Source organism: Chelonia mydas, chromosome 2 (assembly GCF_015237465.2).
Source record: "Chelonia mydas isolate rCheMyd1 chromosome 2, rCheMyd1.pri.v2, whole genome shotgun sequence".
Classification (NCBI taxonomy): Eukaryota; Metazoa; Chordata; order Testudines; family Cheloniidae; genus Chelonia; species Chelonia mydas.
In genome coordinates, this window is record NC_057850.1 from 258,522,436 (window position 1) to 258,543,971 (window position 21,536).

General features: G+C 54.0%; 1 protein-coding gene across 1 annotated transcript in view; it reads right to left on the reverse strand.

Annotated features, from left to right (window-relative positions):
- Positions 1-670: 670 nt before the first annotated feature.
- CSPG5 (chondroitin sulfate proteoglycan 5) overlaps positions 671-21,536 on the reverse strand; it is a 37,938-nt gene continuing 17,072 nt past the window's right edge. The window contains exons 3-5 of the mRNA XM_037891336.2: positions 18,210-18,398; positions 8,179-8,251; positions 671-1,192 (exon numbers count right to left, since the gene is read on the reverse strand). Of these exons, the coding sequence (XP_037747264.1) occupies positions 1,031-1,192; positions 8,179-8,251; positions 18,210-18,398 (424 nt within the window). The 3' untranslated portion in view covers positions 671-1,030. The remainder of the gene's footprint in view (positions 1,193-8,178; positions 8,252-18,209; positions 18,399-21,536) is intronic.

Genomic DNA, 21,536 nt, shown 5'->3' on the forward strand with positions numbered 1-21,536 from the left:
CCCCTTCTAAAAAACATTTCTCCAGGATCCTCGCCAGCTGTGGGGAGCCCTCCACAGGCGCCGTGAGGAAGTTGTGTTGGGAATTCTGCACAGGGGGCTGCTCCATGTGAATCAGGAATCAGCACCCCAGCAGGGTGTCAGACAGTACCATTCGGCTGGACATTAGCTGCTATTTGTTATTCTGTTTAACATGCTTCAGTCTGCCAGTAAGAGGCAGAAACAATATAATGTGACTTGACTGGGTTAGCACAGCCCATGACTAATGGATAGCAACTAGATGCAGTGAACAGCTTGCTGCCAATCCATGCACTAACGTTTTTTCAAAACAGGTGCAATTCAAGATCAACGCACCACTACTTTGAGGACTTTAGTGCTGCCCAGACTTTGTGCTGGATCTATGGACAGGGGCGGGTTATCACCCAAAATCCATTTGGCGAATACCTACAAATATATTCAGAGCTATCACGGTCGATATACAAATAGCACCAAGGGCTACATTTACAATGGTTACTTGTGATGAGTAATCGAAACGTGCTGAGCACTGAAATGGGCAGCCCCTTGGAAACAGGAGCCAATCTTGGCCTATCAATGACCTATCTGACCTTTTCCATCTCTGCACCAGGGATTACAATCTGGCGCGCCCACACAACAGCGAGAGGCAACCACGTGGTTTAACTTTAAAAAAATGTTTTATTTCAAGATCTTTCTTTTTTTTGTTTTTAACTCGTATTTCAAAAAAAGTTGGGTAAAAGTACAAAAAATGTCAGTTGAGTAACAGCAAAGGTTTAGAAATCACAGCCGTGGAACTAACCCCAGCAATATACAGACAGGGCACATACCAGACAACCCAACGGACACAATTCATCAGAAGAGCATTTTGATTCTTCTTTTGTATTATTTTTTCTCTGTACAAAATACACCAAAGCATGCCAGGGAGCCAGGGGAAAAAAATATGACAAACAGTTACTAGAAATGAGAGTTGTACAACAGGAAATGGAGTGTGCTCTCTCTCTCCTCCTTTCAGTTTCCTTCATGTCAAGTTGTTCTGCAGACAGTTCACACCGGACTCATCCTGTTCGCCCTTCCCATTATCGTGCTTGGGTGATATGGAGTTCTGAATATTAAATGATTCCTCTTCTTTCATGCAGGATTTCAGAGAGTCCTGCAGTTTGTGGGGAGCATTGGGGTCATCCTAGAAAAGAAGGAGGGGAAAATAGAAGGGAGAAGGGAGGTTACAGAGGGGGCTCTGATGGAGGCCAGAAAAATCCTGCCCCTCTTTAGTAGCAGAGCACTGAGGCAGCAGGGGGTGATTACACAGGAGTAACACCACCACAAGTTGGAGCAGAGGGGCTCCCTCGCTGTGAATCACTGTAGAAGGCTCTCAGCCGGCCTGTCACCCAAGCTCATCCCGCCTGCCATCCTCTCGGACGTGTAGTACCACGAGACCCCGTGACTCAGCTTTGAAACAAACCCACAATGACTTAAATCTGCTCTCAATGAATTACGACATGGCTTTGCTCTCAGCGCTGAAAGCCACGGAGCATATACAAAGGACCCTGCCTGCCTTAGGGGCCTGCTGCCGTCATGCATCCTGTCACAGCAACGGAGACTGCCCGAGCTGGGTTCAGTTTCGAGAAGGTGAGAGGCAGGGCTGGGGAATTGTGTCCCCCTCAACACACACACACACACACACACGCACACACTCATCCTTCGGGGGGAGGTAAGATTTAGGATGCTGCAGCCCCGAATGAACAATCATACTGAGCCCTTTCCACCTGCAGATATCAAAGCCCTTTACGAAGTGCGGAGAGGGACTAACAATGAACGTATCTGCCCCTGCACGAATTGGTACTGCTAGGTAAGCCACAGGAATTAAATCTCTGATGAGACAGGTCACCAGTGTCATCACCTTAATCTTTTACAGATGAGGACACTGAGGCAGAGTCACTCGGCAGGTCAGCGGCAGAACCAGGAATAGAACCTGGGAGCCCTGATTCCCAGCCCCGGCATTGTACACTATCCTTCCCCCCTTCTTATACTGGAATTGGGAAAGGTTCAGAAAAGGGCAACAGAAATGATTAGGGGTCTGGAACAGCTTCTGTATGAGGAGAGATTAATAAGGCTGGGACTTTTCATCTTGGAAAAGAGATGACTAAGAGGGGATATGATAGAGGTCTATGAAATCATGACTCGTGTGGAGAAAGTAAATAAGTGTTATTTACTCCTTCTCGTAACACACGAACTAGGGGTCACCCAATGACATTACTAGGCAGCAGATTTAAAAGAAACAAAACGAAGTATTTTTTCACACAACGCAGTCAAGCTGTGGAACTCCTTGCCAGAGAATGTTGTGAAGGCCAAGACTAGAACAGTGTTAAAAAAAACTAGATGAGTTCATGGAGGACAGGTCCATCAATGGCTAGTAGCCAGGATGGGCAGGGATGGTGTCCCTAGCCTCTGTTTGGCAGAAGCTGGGAACGAGCGGCAGGGGATGGATCACTTGATTGCCTGTTCTGTTCATTCCCTCTGGGGCATCTGGCCCTGGCCACTGTCAGAAGACAGGGTACTGGGCTAGACAGACCTTTGGTCTGACCCAGTGTGGCTGTTCTTATGTTCTTCAAAAAAAATAATCACTGCTGAGAAATACTCCAATGCCACACCCTCATTGGAGCTGGCCGGGGTTCTTCACCAGCCCCTTGGTCTTGGGGGAGCTTCTTTGGCTTGGCCCCAGCATTGTGGATGGTGCAGGCAAGGCATCTGGCGGGCTGTGAGCCGGGTGTTCGGGAGGGAGCTGCTGTTTCGGAGGGAGCATGAAGAGCTCCTGGGGATCTTTCTGGGGGCCCCAAACAGCAGAGCCTAACCATCTTGCTCAAGCCCCTTCAGATGCCCTTTGCATATTGCTGCCACACCGGGAGTCCCTCTGGGCTGTAAAATCTACATTATCACATGAATGTTGTAGAGGTCTTCCCCTGGGGGCTGACATAGCCTCCAGCAGCTCTGGGCTAGCTCATACCTCTGCCCATGCACCTCGCTCCTGACCGGCAGCCCTTCTGCTCTTCCACTTCTGGGTCCTTCCCCAGCTCTGCCGAGGCGCCTCACTCCTGACCCACAGCACCACCTGCGGTGCCAGTCCTGCCTCCCACAGCCTTTCAGCCCCACTCTGCCCTGCTACCTCCACTCCCATTTGCAACAGCCTCTGCTTTTCCGACCCCTGCCTCCCCTGGATACAGAGATTTTAACGGCTGACCCTGCCGCGCTGACATGTTACCACCCTGCCTCTCTGCTGTGCTGCCCAACCATTGCACCATCATTTCCCTCGGGGATTTGGGGGATTAGTCTGCACTCCATATAATAATAATTCTACAGACAATGAATCAAGTCCATTGACGGGAAGGTTGCTACCTCCGCATGAGCATGGTGCCCTGAACCACTCCAGAAATCAGGAGGAATCTGCCTCTAGTAAGGCATGAGCTGGTAGCTTTGGATCGAAAGGCATTCTGGACTGCTCACTTGAACTAAAGGGAGAAGGCCATAAGTAGCAACTAACATCGCTTCCAGACCTCCAGCCACTAGAGGGTGACATGAGTCCAGCCCTGTGAAAGGTCAATACCGTATTTGCAGCACTGCCCTTTACTGGATGGAATCAGTACTGCTTTGCTGTGTGTCATAGGTGCTATACTTCTAGCAGGTAAAGGAGATTCTCCTTGGAGCCTATGCTTTTGGAGGAGGAGGAGGAGGATCTGAGCTCTGTCCCCAGTGCTGCTGCGAAGTTCTGTGTGGCCATGATAGGCAGCACAATGAAGGCCTCGGCAGTTGCAGGCTCCTTGCAGTATTTTAGTATCCAACATATTGCAGATGAAAAAACAAATGCAACAAATAATGAATTCGTATCTATTAGCGGGTGCTACGCTGAGAAACTGGCTGCATGCCAAGACCCCAGAGAAGGGTTAGCTAATCACGTGACACACTCAAAGTAGCACATTCAACCAGCAGGCTTAAGTAAATTCCATCCCAATCATTGATGCTTTGCACATTGAGTAACTATGTTTATGTAGCTGTGCGACGAGAGGCGAAGAGATGCAAATTCTGAGACTCCAAGTGCTCCAACCTGATCAGATCTGTCCAGTGGTAGCTCTCATGTCACAAAATACTCATCTTTAGGCCAGTTTCTCCTTACCAATTTCCCCCCCATTTAACTGAGCGTGGTGAAGGTACTAGGTTAATACCCTGGAGACTGAACTCCCCTCTGTGTGCACAGGACAAGTACAGCCTGGACAGCTTTAGTGGAAGATTCATACATTTTAAGGCTGAGGGGACCACTGTGATAATCTGGTCTGTCCTCCTATATAACACAGGCCAGAGACTCTCACCCAGCAAGCCCCCTAACCTCTCACACACCTCACTTTGCCAATCTGCCTGCCTCAGCCCCACTCTGGGCCAGTTCAAACCTATGGTGAGCTGTGGTGGTGATTCTGAGATGGGGAAACCCAGACGCCCCCCAGCCTGCTTCCCACAAGCCACTAGACAGGATTCAAAGCTAGGCCCTAGAAGGGGAAGGTGCCACCATCTGGAACCAGTCCTTGAAGCTATCCAGTCTGCCGTTGCTGCAAGGCTTTGTTTGTGTTGGTGAGAAGGGAAAGAAAGCAAATGAAGCAGCTCAAAGCCAGAGCAGGGGGTTTGGAAAAGACACCTGGGAGGTGCTGGAACAGGTCTGATCCTTGCACTCCTTCCTCTCCGCTGAGCCAAACTCCCATCACGCAGGAGCAAGCCCATGGGATGTAACAGTGACCAGGAAGGATGCTGATCTGCAGAGCAGTCAGGAGAAGGGGGCCATCTCCCATTCACAGCTCCTTACCCAGCCAACTTAGGCAGCTGATGGAGCTGGGAAGCAATGGATCCAGCCAGGGGAGGTGGGGAAGACAGAAGACTTGATTATACTGATGGTTGATAGTCCCCCAGCCTCACAATCCAGATGCCAAATGGCCCATATATTAGTACTGCTAAGTTTCTCTCATATTTCTCAAGATGTGGCCAATGTCTTCCACCCTGGAGTGGGGAAATGAATGGCTCCTTCATTTCTCTAGGGGAGCCCTCAGGACCTCTCCTCCCTGCCCCCTGTGAACCACTCAGCTCAGAGGGTTAGTGCATAGCCCTAATGACAGGGAGATTAATGGCTATGGACCCAGGAAGGCCAGTTGTGGTTGAGAGGGGTGAGAGATAAGGAGAGTTGGGTTCTTGTCCCAACCCTGATACTGGCCTCCCGGAATGACCTTGGGCAAGTCACTTGGCTTCTCTCTGTTTCTGATTTTCCTCCTCTGAAACATAAGGCAATATCATTCCAACTGTGCGGAAGTGCTTTTGAGCTCTGGAGGTTAAGTGCAAACCCCCATGGACTGAAATCTAGCAGTGCTGTTCCAATATCAGCCGGAGGGGTCACTGCACTTTCTAGCCTCAAATAGCTGCACTGCACAGTGTTACTGTGCGCTGTCAATCAAGTGTTGGGATCCACCCCAGAAAGGGCTGCATTTCAGTGGTGGGTGAAGTGATCCGTGTATATCCATCCCCTTCTTCTCAGGGGTGCTGTGGGAGTGTGTGCCAAGTGCTTTGAGATCCCCAGTGAAGGGAGCTATAGAAGAGTGAGCATCATTCTCTGTCCTACCCAAAGCTTCAGATCATTAGAAGAGCTAGATTAATCGCAGTAAACGCTGCAGCTCACCCTTGTCCTCCTCCCCTATTGTCACCCGGTGTCTGCGGCGGTCTCTCACTGAGTCTTGTCTAAAGCACTGTGCACGCTCTGGCACTGTGGCTGCCCCTGTACTATCTGCGATCAGTGCTGCCCAGGGCTCCAGAGACTTTGGCTTGTGTCTCAGTGCTCACTTTCAGGTGTGAGTCAGGGGATGGGAAGAGGAGACCTACAGATAACAGGTTAGTTTTAGCCCCCAATGGTGGCATTCTCCACACCCATGTCCTAACCTTACAACACCTTCCTACCGAGAGGCAAAGGGGAAGCTCTGGGTGAGCATCTGTCCTGTACTTGCCCTTAGCTGGGCATGCTCTGCAGCTTGCTTCTTTGGCTCCCTTTTTGACAGGGAGTAAGGAGCTCGGTGGTGCCCCTGGTCAGGCACAGAGAGGAAGCACAGCCTCTGGAGGATACAGCAGGATGCAAACCCATTGGGCCCAGGTGGACAGGCCAAGAGTGGCCTCCTGAAGTAAGACACCTTTGTTGGGAAATTGGAGGGGGGCATGCAGGAGCTCTCAGGCACCCTGCCCTTGGCTGTGTCCTGTCTGGCTGCCTCCTGCTCCCATGCTGCTGCGTCAGCACCACTCACTCCCCAAGGCATCCTGCTTGCTCTGAGTGGGGGGCACCGGGGAAATGGGAGAGAGAGGGAGGGAACCAGAGGGAGGGCAGAGAAAGGGCGTGGGGGCAAAATGCTCCCTGGATTTCAGGGATCAGTGAACCACATCATCCCAGATATGGAGGGGCAGGACCCTGCAATGTCCCACCCATGGTGACACAGCGTCCCTCAATATCTCGCACTCAGAGGGTCCCACAAAGTCCTACGGTTAGGGGCACAGTGTCCCACACACAGAGGGTCCCACAATGCCTTGCAGTTCAGGGCATGGTGCCCACAATGCCCCACAGTTGGGGGTGCTGGATCCCACCGCCTCTCCCGTGTCATGAGTCAGCTCAGCCTCTCCCATTTCAGGGCTTTGTGTTGCCCGTTTGAGGGCTTGAGACCCCTGTTTCCATGTACAACACCCAAGGCTCAGAATCCCCCCCATGCCCATGCCTTGGGGACTTTGTCCCTTTCTCAGGGGCCACCCCCCATGACACAGCCAGCGAGGTACCGAGACATGGGATAGGGTTTGCCCCAGACAGAGCCTCAGAACCTCACAGGCCCCACGGCACTTTGCTGGAGAGAGCGACACTCACAGACACACAGAGACACACACAGACAAGCCATGTCGTCCTGCCATCCAGGCCAGCACAGCCCTCCCACGTGAGCATGGACACGACAGAGGGAGGGCAGGGGAAGAAGCCGAAATGAGCAACAGGGGGAGACGCTGACTGGACTGGCTGGCAGAGCTGTGGCACTGACGGAGGCTGCTTCAGAGTGCGAGGCGCAGGCCGAGCAGGGGGTCCCGCTCCAGCAGGGCAAGCTCCCAGAGCCTGTGCAGATCAGGGGCCTCACTCAGTGTCAGGGAACAGGGGTGGAGAAATGGGGATTTCTCCCCACTCCCTCCATCGCTGTGCTGGGTTTTGCCTCAGGAGAGGGGCGGCTCTGGGCACCGCCAGTGAGAAGGCGGGAGGGAGAGCAGGACGTTCCACCTGGCGGCTTCACTCGGGCTTGCGGCTGCCACCTCTGAGGTACGAAGTACCGGGAGATCTGGGGTGGTCCCGAGCCCACAACACTGGCTGGCTGGCTGGCAGTGCGTGCTGAGCACCCTTCCACACTGCCCAGGGCAGTCCTGGGAAAACCTCAGCAGGTGGCAGCCCCACTCAGGCCCATGTCTGTGTCAGGGTCCCCAGAGTGAGTCCATGGCCCCGGCCTGCTGGACAGCCCCCCTGGAGCCAGTAACCACCCCTGGCAAACCCTTTCTCTCCCCCCCCCCCCCCCCCCCCCCCGCAGGGCTCTGAACTCTGCATTCCCTCCCCACGGCCCCTCCATGGTGCTGGCTCCCTCCTTACTGCATGAACCTCGGACATCTTCAGCCCCTGCACGCCCTCTCCTCAAACCTGAAACTCCTCCTGGCTCCCACCCTCTGTCCTGCCTCGCAGGCTCCTGCCCGGGCTCCCAACACTCATGGGTGGGGTTACAGTCCGTGCCATGTTGCCACGTCCTGCTGGGCAGCCTATCACAGGGGCCTGGGAGTCACCTACACCTCTGCTCCCCTCTGCACTGCTCCCAGGGTCAGGCCTGTGCAGATGGGCAAGGGGGTTTCACCAGAGCCCCATCCAGTGCCAGCCTATTGGCACCACTAGCCGCAGGGCCCCCGATCTCTGTGCCATGTGCGCTCTGAAGCAGCCCCTGGCCAGCGCAGGCTGTGGGGAAGGGGAGGCATGCAGAAGAGGGAGACATGAAGAAGACGAGTTACCTGACAGATAACGTTATCATAGTAAGCCAATGCACGGGCATGAGGGGAGAGGTTACATGGGGTGTTGCAAAGTTTCCTTACATTTGGATGGGAGCCCTCGGCAATCGTGGACAGGGAAAAGTTATCATTGTGGAGCTCAGACGGCGTTCGGTACCTGCCAGCGGGGAGAGGAGACACAAATGGAGAGAGGTCAGCAGCCTGGTGATCAGTCGTACAGTCAATTGCTTGGCCACACTTCGGTTAGGAAATATACTCAAGAGACCAAATATCACACTGATTAGTATGGTACAGGGAAAAGGTTCTACATGATACGGGCCCTGGAAAAGCCGTCCCATGCAGCGACGTTCCATTCACCTTACGGCGAAGGCGGGCTGCCCAAAGCCACGCCCTGAAGCCAGCCTTTCATACCCTACTTGTTTACTAGGAAAAGGTACCGCATCCGTCATTCAGTCAGTCAGCTTTCGCCATGTTTGTGCTGGTAGCCTGGTGTGCCCCATGTATCCTGGGGGGGACGTACCCTTAGCTTTGTGTCGCACACGTACTTTACAGGTGCTATGGGGGATGAAAGCACCACCGTGGTCTGTGTGGGCAGCTCCTTTCCTGGTGTTCTGAAGACATAATCAGCTGTCCTGATACCGACAGTTTGCCTAGCCAGTCAAGCCAAGGCCTACCTCAGCCAATGCAAAGAATTATGGGATACTTAGCATCAATGTTCAGGATTATGACACAGGGGCCGGCCAGGTGGGCCTCCATAAGTACAATATGTATATTTAAATGCTTGGGATATAGATACTGTGGGAAGAATTATGAGGATAATACATATGTACATGCTAGCCAGTGGCTATTAGTCAACAGGCCCCACGAGCACAGTCACGACACAGCGAGGAGCACATGCCGAGCCAATCAACCCTCCCCTCCGACGCCCAGCTCCCACATCTTCCTGCCCTGGCCCTCCACCCATCTCACCCCCAGCACCTTCCCAGAGGCCTTTGCTTCATGCACGCTAGCTAGGACAGAGTGACAGCACCGTCCAGCGAGGAGGCGCCTCATGCCAGGGACACCCCCTAACAGCAGGGAGCGGGACAGGCAGCGCCGGAGATGGGGCCGTGCTAGTGCCGTCTCCTGGTGTCCCGTCCCCACACGCTGCCCACGCAGACCTTCGCCACGGTCACACTCACACATACTGGCCTGTGCACACAGCTACACTGGTATATGAACAAATGCATGCACACTCTCACACACTGGTGGATACACACACACACATACACTCATCTGCACCCTTACCTCTATTCCCATTTGCACACATTCATTCGCCTGGCACACTCCCAAGCCAGCCTGCATGCCCATATGCTCACCCCCCATCCTACATCAATTTGAACGCATCGCTGCACTTCCATGCACACACTAGTGTCCCCACACACGCTATGCCGCATGCACAGCTCCACCGATTAGACCAGGCGTGCACGTGCGTGCACCTATACCTGCTCATGGGCACTGTAACGGGTACACTGGCCCTTTAAGCCTAGAAAGGCCCAGAAGAACCCGTTCCAGGAACAATAGAACGAACAATGGCTCAGGAAATGGCGGAAGCTGGAGGAGAGGAAGCAGCCCCGGGGAATTAGTAGTGGGATGGGAAAACCCAGGACACCCTCCTTTTCAGGGCCCAGGACAGGGTGGGGCAGGCCAGCTGGAAGGAGATCTCGGCAGAAGGGCAGTAGATCTGTCACCTGCCTTCTCCCTCAGAACAGCGGGCGGTGGGCAGCAGGAGAAGGCAGGAAGGCCTAGCTCCGGCTAGAAAGGGCTGGGAGGGGGGTCGCTTTGTGCGGAGCAGACTGGGGCAGAAGAGCCAGAGCTGAGCGTGACCCTTCGTGTTGTGGCCTGCAAATTGTTTTGAATAGTTTCTGTGGGGGGGGTGGGGAGGGGAGCTGTGAGCCATGAGAAAGACTGTGGAGATCTTTAGGGGAAACAGAGGCAGGCTGCTGCAAAACTGCCTCTGGCCACAAGGCGGGGTACTCAACAGGCAGCTGCCCTGAGGTAGGCATTTGTCCCCCCACTGCACACTCGTCCATGGACACTGGTGTGCACCCCTCCCCCCCCAAGACACTAACACACTCTCTCCACGCCCTCACAAGCGTGCACACACCCCTCTCTGGTGCATACCCCTCTATGCACGTTGACACAGGTCAGGAGAAGCGGCCAGGATGAAGCTGCTGGACTGATGGCCAGCATCCTTCCCCCCCGCACCCCCCGGGTGACCTGAGGCCCAGGGGATGGTGACTGGTGGAATCTGTCCCTCCGGGTTTCCCCCAGAGGCTCCTGGCCCTGGGAATGGACAAAACACCATCTGCTGCTGCCAGGCTAAGAAGCCCCATGCAGAGCAGCAGCTGCTGAGGGCTTTGCAAAGCTCTTTCCCTCGCCTCCCTGGAGGAGGGGCGGAAGGGATGCCCGCTTTGTGGCTGTGCATTCAGGCAGGGCCCGGGGCCTGACTCGTTTGCATTCGTGCTGGTGAATGAGAGAAAAGTGCTGCAAGCATGTGCTGACCCGCAGGCTGGCCTCATGACCCCCTAGTCATTCAGCGGGAGAGTCCAAGGCAGTTCCCAGGCTGCCCAGGCATGGATCAGAGGGGCAGCAGCTAGGCACTGATCCCGGCAGCTGGGCTCCCTTAGAGCTTGGATTTAGATCTGAAAGGAGCAACTCCAATTTACAGAGCCTCTTTCATCCCAATGAGAATCCCAAGCCCTGAATGGACACCAGTCAGCCAGCCAGCTCCCTGCAGTGGGGAGAGGGGATACCGTTCCCCAGGGTCACCCACATTATGCCACCTCCACCCACCTCTGCATCAGTGCCTCATCCCAAAGGGCCGCAGAGGGTGGGTGCATCTAAGCATGGAGCCGAGGGCAGGCTGGCAAGCACGTGTGAGCTCGTGCCTTTTGGCTACTTTGTGGACAGCGTCAGGAACCCAGGGGCCTGGCCATCTCTGCTCATTAATAACCCTGGGTCCCACTGTGCAGGGGCTGGGGTGAGAACCCCGAGTGTCCTGGCTAAATTCAAATGGAAGAAATGTATATCCCGCTCCTCTTAATCTCCTCTTGTGTTTCAAGCCGAGAGTCAGCATGGCTGAGGGGTTAGCACACAAGACTACGGAGCTAGGAAATCGTGCGGATTAAACCTTGCTCTGAAAATGACCCTCTTCATAGCTTTAAGGTAAATCATGTCCCCTCAATGCCTCAGTTTCCCCATCTGTAAAATGGGAATAATCTTTAATGACCTCAGTGATGGGGGTTACAAAAATGGTTACTGCCTGTGAAGTGCTCTGAAGACGTGAAGAGTGCTAATGAACCGCCAAGGATTGTGATTCACTCGCTGCTGAATTCTTCACTGCCTGCGCTACACTGTTGTGCCATGTTGCTCTGCGCTGTTAACAGCTACTCGGCATCACCCCAGAGCTGGCTGCATTTCTGGGAGGGCTGAAGCAATTAACATGTCCTGTGCACTGCGGAGTTTGCTGGGCTCTTTGGGACGAAGAGCTAACGAAGTCTAGCCCTGGCGGAATGCGCGAGAAGAGCCTGCATGATCCTGCAGGGTGCACCCACCACGGAGGGAGAGGGCCCAATGAACAGGCTGCAGGGGCTGTGGGGCACCAGCTGGAACAATGGGATGAAATTAAGAAAGGGAAAAAATGAGGCCGAGTGTTAGGAGAGAGGCGTGACTGGCGAGACTGGGCTGTGGAATAGGCTCCCGGGGGAAGTCAGGTGAGCCCCCCATCGCTTGGGACATTCAAACCAGGCAGTGCAAAGCACTTCCTAATAAAGACACTAGGCACTTTACAAACATTAATTAACCACTCCTTAGGGAGCCCTCCTGCCTGGCCCAGGGGGATGGGAATCTAGCTGAGCTCAGGTTTCAGAGTAGCAGCCGTGTTAGTCTGTATCCGCAAAAAGAAAAGGAGGACTTGTGGCACCTTAGAGACTAACAGATTTATTAGCGCATAAGCTTTCGGGAGCTACAGCTCACTTCACAAGTACTCCTGTTCTTTTTTCTAGCTGAGCTCGTCCATTGCGTGCAGTGGGGATTCTATGAGCCTTTGCACTCCAGCACCGCGCTGCTTGGGGGTATAATCAGAGGTCGACAAAGCCAATAAATGGATGCTCATGGGATCGGGGGTGGGGGGGTGACTCCAGCAGCTGGCTCAGTTTGTTCCTCTCCAGTCTCTTCAGGGCAGAGAGTAACATGCATCTACAGTCTGGGCATGCAAAGGCAAAGCTCAGTTGGGTCTCTCTTGAGGAGCTGGGATCATTTTTGGGGAGGCTGTTTTCCTGCGCTCCAGAACTCACTGGGGCTGGGGAAGTGGTAAGGCTGCCCCATCCCTTTACCCTGCTAACACAAGCTGAGAGCCGCCCCTAACAGATGTATGGCTTGGCACACAGCCCTTTGCCCAAGAGACAAGCAAGCAAGCAACAATGGGAGTCAGGAACTCCTGGGTTCTAAGCCCAGTGACGACACAAACTGCTGCAGAAGTGTCTTTGCTGCCTTGTGCCTCAGTTTCTCCATCTTTAACATTGGGAATCATAGATCTTAAGGTCGGACGGGCTCATCTTTATCTCATCTCCTGCATAATTTAGACCAGAGAAGTTTAATAACTTCCAACTCCCATGGGGGCCATGAAGATTAATTAGTTAATGTTTATAAAGAATGTTAAATTATTAAAAATGTTGCAGGGTAACAGTGATGAATGACATTTCTATAAAGCCTTGCAGCTCAAGACTCCAAAGCGCCCACTCACTGAAATGCAGCCACCTCTGGGGTGGGCGGCATCAGCTGATGAACAGCACACAGCAACGCTATCCAACAGCCTGGCACGAGACGTGAAGAATACTTTCTCCAGTTAACACTGCCAGAGGATTTAGAGAGGCAGAATCTAATTATCTAGACTGGACTCTGACTAGGACACTGCGGGGGTCACACCCCAACTCTTCCAAAAAATGCCAAGGGATCTTCAATAGTCACAAATTGTCAGCACCTGTTTCATGGCTGATTCAAAAGATGGCACCTCCCGCAGCATAGCGCCCCCTAGCACCGACAGGGCATTGCTTCAGTACTGACAGCGGTAAGTGACCGCTTTTTGACTCACCCCCACCACTGCGGTTTCTCTGGGAGGTTTCCCACCCAGACTCTGTTTATTGGCAGAGATCTCAGCCTGCTGAGATGGTCACAAGCCCAAGCCAGAGGGAGTCAGAGACACCCCACGACCCCTCCTGCCTGATCCCAATGCCTTCCCTGCTGAGGCTGTTCACACTGAGGGGGAAGAGCCTGCTCCTGGGGCTCGCTTACTGCTACGCACGTCTGGGATTTCACCCAGGAAATTTACTAGCTGATGAGAATAACAGCGACGGACGAAACTGTTCCAGCTCTCCGGCCACACAGCCCTCTGCCCAGCGCGCCGGCTGCCTGCATAACTCACGGGCGCTGGCAGGGATTCCGCAGGGCTCTGGAGTGTGAAGCTGCGCCGGGCGGGAGCCCAATGCTGCATCTCATGGGGCTGTCCCATTACTCAGCACCACTACCAACCCAGCCACTGCCTCCTGCGCCGTGGGGAATTCCTTGGTGGGTGGATGAACGCATGTTGCATGGGGAAACAGTGCAAGGGCCTGCAGCTGGGACTGGGGTTCTGGGACGTTCCCTACACCCTGCTGTGCGACACCATTCCCGATAGACTCCTGATGGGACTGGGGCTCTGGGACGCTCCCGACACCCTGCTGTGCGACACCATTCTCGATAGACTCCTGATGGGACTGGGGCTCTGGGACGCTCCCGACACCCTGCTGTGTGACACCATTCCCGATAGACTCCTGATGGGACTGGGGCTCTGGGACGCTCCCTACACCCTGCTGCGGGACACCATTCCCGATAGACTCCTGATGGGACTGGGGCTCTGGGACGCTCCCGACACCCTGCTGTGCGACACCATTCTCGATAGACACCTGATGGGACTGGGGCTCTGGGACGTTCCCTACACCCTGCTGTGTGATACCATTCCCGATAGACTCCTGATGGGACTGGGGCTCTGGGACGCTCCCTACACCCTGAAGTGCGACACCATTCCCGATAGACACCTGATGGGACTGGGGCTCTGGGACGCTCCCTACACCCTGAAGTGCGACACCATTCCCGATAGACACCTGATGGGACTGGGGCTCTGGGACGCTCCCGACACCCTGCTGTGTGACACCATTCCCGATAGACTCCTGATGGGACTGGGGCTCTGGGACGCTCCCGACACTCTGCTGTGCGACACCATTCCCGATAGACTCCTGATGGGACTGGGGCTCTGGGACGCTCCCGACACTCTGCTGTGCGACACCATTCCCGATAGACTCCTGATGGGACTGGGGCTCTGGGACGCTCCCTACACCCTGCTGTGCGATACCATTCCCGATAGACTCCTGATGGGACTGGGGCACTGGGATGCTCCCTATACCCTGCTGTGTGACACCATTCCAGATAGACTCCTGATGGGATCGGGGCACTGGGACGCTCCCTATACCCTGCTGTGTGACACCATTCCAGATAGACTCCTGATGGGATCGGGGCACTGGGACGCTCCCTATATCCTGCTGTGTGACACCATTCCAGATAGACTCCTGATGGGACTGGGGCTCTGGGGACCTCCCTGCACCCTGCTGTGTGACACCATTTTGATGTTGCACTCCATATGTTTATGGAAATATGCTTATGAGTGTGAATATGATGTAACTGGAATATGCTTCATGCAAAAGGTCTCTTGTGAGGTATCATTACAAAGCTTATAATCTACTGAGTGTGTTCAACCTATTTGTATGAATGTATCATCCTTATATCTGAAGCTGGAAATATGAAGTATTACTCTGAGGTCCTATTGTAATTATGCAAAGTGTGGGCCATTAATGGTGGCTTGGAATCTTGATGGCTCCCGTTGACTAGGACAACTGGTTGAGAATGGGTTTATTTACCTGCAAGCCTGCCTGTGTACATGAGGTGGATAAAGAAGAATGAGGTCTTACAGTGACATGTGATCATGTCACATGATACTGGATTCCATCTTAAACCCGATGCTTTTCCATTCAGAAGGAGGGGTGGTGACCCAGAGAGATAAAAGATTCCCACCTTGGGCCAAAGCTATAAAAGGGGGTGGAATAGAACAAAGGGGGCTGCAGTCATGTGAAATCCCCTAGTTACCACCTGAGCTGGAACTAATAAGGACTGTACCAGGGGAAAGAATTGGGCCCAGACTAGGAAGGAGTCTAGTCTGTGAAAGAAGCTTACTGGAACATCTCTGACGGTGAGATTTTACCAGTAATCAGTTTCTTAATGTATTAGGCATAGACTTGCGTGTTTTTTTTTTATTTTGTTTGGTAACTTTCTTTGTTCTGTCTGTTATTACTTGAAAACACTTAGATCCTACTTTTTATACTTAATAAAATCACTTTTGTTTATTAACAAACCCAGAGTAAGTGATTAACACCTGGGGGAGCAAACAGCTGTGCATATCTCTCAGTGTTATAGAGGACGGACAATTTATGAGTTTACCCTGTATAAGCTTTATACAGAGTAAAACGGATTTATTTGGAGTTTGGATCCCATTGGGAGCTGGGTGTCTGGGTGCTGGAGATAGGTAACCTGCTGAGTGGCTTTCAGTTAAAGACTGCAGCTTTGGGGCCGTGGTTCAGACCTGGGTCTGTGTTGCAGCAGACTAGTGTGTCTGGCTCAACAAGGCAGGGTTCTGGAGTCCCAAGCTGGCAGGGAAAACAGGCTCAGAGGTAATTTCAGCACATCACATGACAGTCCCAAGGGGGTCTCTGTGACCAAACCTGTCAGAACCATTCCTGATAGACTTCTGCTGGGACTGGGGCTCTGGGGAGCTCCCTACACCCTGCTGTGCAACACCATTCCCGACAGTCCTGCTAGGGGAGTCTGCCAGTAACTGTGAGCTCCTCCTTCCTTCCAGTGACACCTGCTTGAAGGTTCAGAACTCTCTCTTTCCTCTCAAAGCTCCTTGACTCCAGTCCAGATGTAAGGACAGGATTTTATAATTGTACTATAAGAATTGAGGTAAACTTTGATTTCATTCTGCCAGCCACTCTTTTTGAATAACAGAAAGGAATGACTGTCTGAGACTGGGATCCTGTTTCCCATATGCATTACAATTAGGACCTGTTATAAAATTTAGTAAGTAAGAGACAGGATTTTGTATTGTATGATAAATAGATTAGAGAAATGTTGAAGGCCTGAGCCACAATGTAAACTGTTTTGAGATTTAGTGAAGTTTAATTTACAATCTATTCTGCTGAATATAAAATACTGCTGTCTTCTCTGTGAGAGATTGTTTGTGTGAATGAGGAATGCATGCATCAGGAAAAGATACGGTATGAAAGCCATTACAAATGTGCAGATGGTCAAGAAAAGTGAGAGACTTGGAAACACCAGGAGACAATCAGAAAACATCCATTGTATCCGATGCTAAACATGTTAGCAGCATTGACAACCTCAGAGGTGAGGCAGGCACCCCCGAAGGCAAGACAACAAATGGGAGATAACAATGGGAAGCCCGACAATAACCATCAAATGATAACAGCAGAAAACCCCAAGATTAACACCACTTAAGGACTAACGATTACAGTATGACATTGCAAAATGTGTGGACTCAAATGGGAATTTACAACTATAAAAATGGGGTGTTTTGCCATGGAACTCTGCGTTCAGTCCTGCCAAAACCTCGGAGTATCGGATCGCGACCAACAGAGCCCAGCTCCTCACTCATGTTCAATCTAACTGGCCATTAGATTGACTCGAGCTACAACAGACTGGTAACTATAAAAACATCAACTGGCAGGACTGTGTGCACGTTGTGTATGTGTGTGTGACTGAAAAAGCATAGGCTAACTGTTGTATTTTTAATAAATATGGCGTATTTGCCTTCTCTCTTATACAAGACCCCGTGTGCTTCTTATAACACAGATTAGGCTTTCCCAGCTCCAGCACCCCCTTAGCTGGGCTTAGTCAGCACACGCTGTGAGAGGCAGACGCAGGGCAGTGCCTTGCTCTCTGCTCACACTGATCCCTCGCTAGGAAAGGGGTTCCCAGGAGCACGGAAAGTACCAACACCCCAAGAGTTTCCAATGCAGCCCAAACACTGGCTGGCTGCAGGCTGTTCCAGGGGAGTCAGCCACAGGGCTCTGGCCGCATTCAAACCTCACATTTTGCCCCGGCCGTTTCAACAGGACAGTGTCATTCCTGTCCTAATCTGCGGCACAGTATTGCTGTGCCCTGTCCAACCGCGCCCCCGGCCTGCCAGTTGTCCCCCTGTGGCACAAGCTGCGTGTCTTTAGGGCTGCCATACTTTGGTGGTTGGGTTTAGTGTGCGGGTGCAGGGCGGTGCTGGTGGCCTGTGACATACCAGGGTCGGATGAGATGATCCGGTGGTCCCTTCTGGCCTCGGACTCTATAACTGTCTCTATAACTGCTGTGTCCCACCCCAGAGGTGGCTGCACTTCAACAGCAGGTGCATGGCATGTGGGGACCCTGCTGGATGAAAGGCATGTATACACACATGCCAGTCTTTTGCTCCACCGCTGTGGGTCAGGACGGACCCTGGGGACAACTGGGCCAAAGGTGGGAGCAGAGATGGCCTAAAAACAGCCAGCTTTCTTGTTCCACAGTGTCACCCCCCAGCTGGCAGGGCCAGGGGGCAGAAATGCCCCCTGGGGGTTGGCAGGCAGTCACTCCCCTTGGACAGCAGGTAGGTGCCCTTCCATTTTTCACTGGCATCCCATGGGCCGGTTGGCATGTGCTCAGGTACCCTCCCACTCCCCATGGGTTAGACAAGTGGATGCCCCTCTCCAGGTTAGCTGCATGTGCTCTCCCGATCAGCATACTCCCTGTAAGCTAGCAGATAGGTCATCTCCTGTGGGGCCCCAGGTGGGCATGGTACAAGCTGATTAGCACATGGACCCTCTCCTGTGAGCTGCCAGCTGGGCTCCTTCCCACTACCTCCCGCATCCTGCCAGCCCTCTCCCCATGCGGCTCTCTCCCTGCCCTCCCCGCCAGGCACCCTGCCCACTCCCCAGGCCGCTCACTTGGTCTTGCGCAGCTTGCTGTTCTCGGTCTTGAGCAGGTAGAGCTTCTTGGCGAAGAAGACAGTCATCATGAAGAGCAGCAGGACCACGAGTGCCGCCGAGCCCACGGCCACGCACATCACCTGGAAGTCGGTGATGATGGACTCGCAGCGAATCCCCTTGTGCCAGATGTAATCCTGGGTGTTGCACCTGCAACGGGACCCATGCCACCAGTTAGGGGCCAGCTCAGCAAAAGCCAGCAGGACATGCTGAGAGCTGGCTCAGCCTAGCGGGGGTGGGTAGGAAAGGGATTTGCAGGATAAGAGAGGGGCAGTCAAAGCAAAGAGGGGCAGTCAAAGCCAAAACCGCAGGGGGCTCCCTAGGCACCAGGTCACCAAGCAGGAGGGAAGAGTCCATCAGCCCACAGCACCCAGGGAGACGGAGACAAGCAGCTGAAGGATTTATAGGCCAGACAACGTGGCTGGCTGGGCTAAGCACAGAGATTACAAGTGGCTGAAGGCTGTGAACACCAAGGAGGGCGAGGGATTCTTCGGGGTGCTCCGCGGGGGTCTCCCCAGGAGGAAATAGGATTACACCAAGAAAAGGGGGACGGCGCCTGAGTATCAGGAAATGGTTCCTAATGGCGGGGCGGATGCCTGCAGAAGTGTTGCCTAGGGCAGTGGAGACGCCTTTTCATAGCCCCTAAGACCAGCTCAGAGGTGAGGCATGGTGGGAGGGAGTCATATGCTCGCTCCCCCCCTCCCCTATTTAACTGTTTGGCTTGTATTGAGCATGCTCACACAGACTGAGCATGCTCAGTAATATCTGCTGAAGCCACTGCCCTCACTGTGCCCTTACTTATGCCCCCTACACAAACACACACACACACACACACACACACGATCGGTAGGTGCAGGGCGTCTCTGGACCAGCTTGCTCCAACCCAGGTGTCTAAAGTCAGGCTTCTCCCTCCACAGTTCGGTCCCTGAAAGAAAGCTGATCACTGGAGTTAATGGGGGCTCTGGTTGCCAAGCCTACGTGCCTGGGTCTGGATGAAAATGCCTCACATTACCAGTGTCAGAACTGTTGGCTGAAGTCTCCTGGAGTGGGAGCCTTTCCTTGTGAGCCACTGATGTGCCGCTCTTTTGTGGCACTCCAGACAACTAATAAACACAACGCTCAATGCAATAAACCTCAGCATGCAGCTCGACGGCCTAGCGGCTTTCATGCCCAGTGGATCCCAGACAACATTGCAGGGTTAACCCATACACAGCCGGGGGGGCTACAAGCAAAGGATTTGGAAAATGAGGCCACAAGGTACCGGGAGGCTGTTCTAGATGGCCTGAGCTGCAGAGGAGAAGGCTCAGGAGTGGTACACAGCTGGTACTAGATGGACAGAGGGAGCCGGGGTAGCAGAGAGGGGACGTCAATGAAATCAGCTGGAGCAAGTCCTTGGAAGGATGTAGAATCAAGGAGGGCAGGGTGGAGCCGGGTCCTGGAATAAACAGGAGGCCGACGCGGAAGAGTTTAGCAATAATAAATAAAACTGTACCCTCCCCTAGCACCCTGTGAGGACCTCACAGCACTGTACAAACCTGCAGGAACTGAGCTCACCGCCCCGTGAGAGGTTAGCACCCCAACTGCACACAGAGGAAACGAGGCACACAGAAGTCGCATGGCTTGCCCCAGGGCACACAGCGAGCCTGTGCCAGAGCCTGGCAGAGAACCCAGACAGTCCTGCCTCCCCCGGAGAGGGGCCGGGGCAGCGCTCTTCTGTACATGCTTGCTGCACATGTCGGGGCCCAACGAGCTGGGAAAGCTGTGAGCAGTGGGGACAAAGGGGAGCTCTGGGGCAAGGGATCAAGGACAGCCCTGGAGAATGGACTGCAGGGGGTGCTCCTGCACTGGCCAAGGGAGATGGTCTAGGGCAGGGGTGGGCAAACATTTTTTGCCTGTGGGCCATATCGGGATACGGAAATTGTATGGTGGGCCATGAATGCTCACAAAATTGGGGGTTAAGCTATGGGAGGGGATGAGGGCTCTGGCTGGGGGTGCGGGCTCTGGGGTGGGGCCAGAAATGAGGGGTTCAGAGTGCAGGAGGGGGCTCCGGACTAGGGAAGGAGGTTGGGGTGCGGGGGAGGGGGCAGGCTCAGGGTAGGGGCTGGGGATGAGGGGGTTGGGGTGCAGGAGGATGCTCCAGCCTGGGGTTCGGTGGGCTGGAGGGGGATCTGGGCTGGGGCAGGAGGTTGGGGCACGGGAGGGGGTCGGGGTGCAGGCTCTAGGTGGCGCTTACCTCAAGCAGCTCCCAGAAGCAGCAGCATGTCCATCCTCCAGCTCCTACGCAGACGCGCGGCCAAGCAGCTCTGCGTGGAGCCATGGCATGTGTGGAATGGGGCAAGCCCCCGAGCCCGGTGGGAGCTTGAGGGCCAGATTACAAGGTCTGATGGGCCAGACGTGGCCTGTAGTTTGCCCATCCCTGCTCTAGGGGGCCCATCTCTAGCTTCTCTCCTCGGATCCAGTGGCCAGCAGAGGAGACGGAGGTTCAGATAGGGGAGAACTGAGGTGTGAACCTTAACAAGGCAACAACCGAGCAGGCAGGGGGACAGGGGCTGTCTGAGCACTTGTGGTGCTGTACCAGAAAGAGGATGTGCTGGGCTGGTCACAGAGCAGCCTGCTCCATGCTCGCCTGCTCTGTGCCCAGCTGTCTCCGGCAATCTCAAGCCGTGGCTGGCCCAAGCCCTCAGCTGCCTCATAGGTTCCCTTTGAGAAAGCCAGTCAGTCGCTAGAGCCGGTCACATCTCCTTGGGGCGTGGGGAAGGCAACATCCAAGGGCGACACAAGCTCTCCCCATCTAAGGAGCACCCCCCAGAATCCTGGCAGTGATGGGTGGGAATTTCTGCCCTGATTCCTTTGGGTACAGGGTCCCAAACCTATTCTGGACAAAGGGGAAAAGCAGCCCCACTGACTGGTGAAAGATAAATGTCTAACAGCACAGGAACATCATGCCGGCCAGGGGGCTGCAGTGAGGGGCTCAGCCAGGACACCAGAGTGCACCCAAGAGCAGCGTATCCCCACCCCACCGGAGGGCTCCCACGGTCCTGGACATGGGCTCTCACCTGTTCTGGAAACCATCTGTCTGTGCTGTGAGCATCTGGGCTAAAGGGCCACGTGTAGGCTGCTAGGGCCACCCGTGGGGTCCGATCTACCAGAGACAGTGTGCCTCAGATGGGACCTCCCCCCACGATCCCTGGACAGGTGAGCTCTGAGCACTGCAGGCGCCAGCCCCATACAAACAGGCTCTGGCTTTCAGACCCCCGGGCTGGCCACCTCAACTCCTGTAACCCTCTC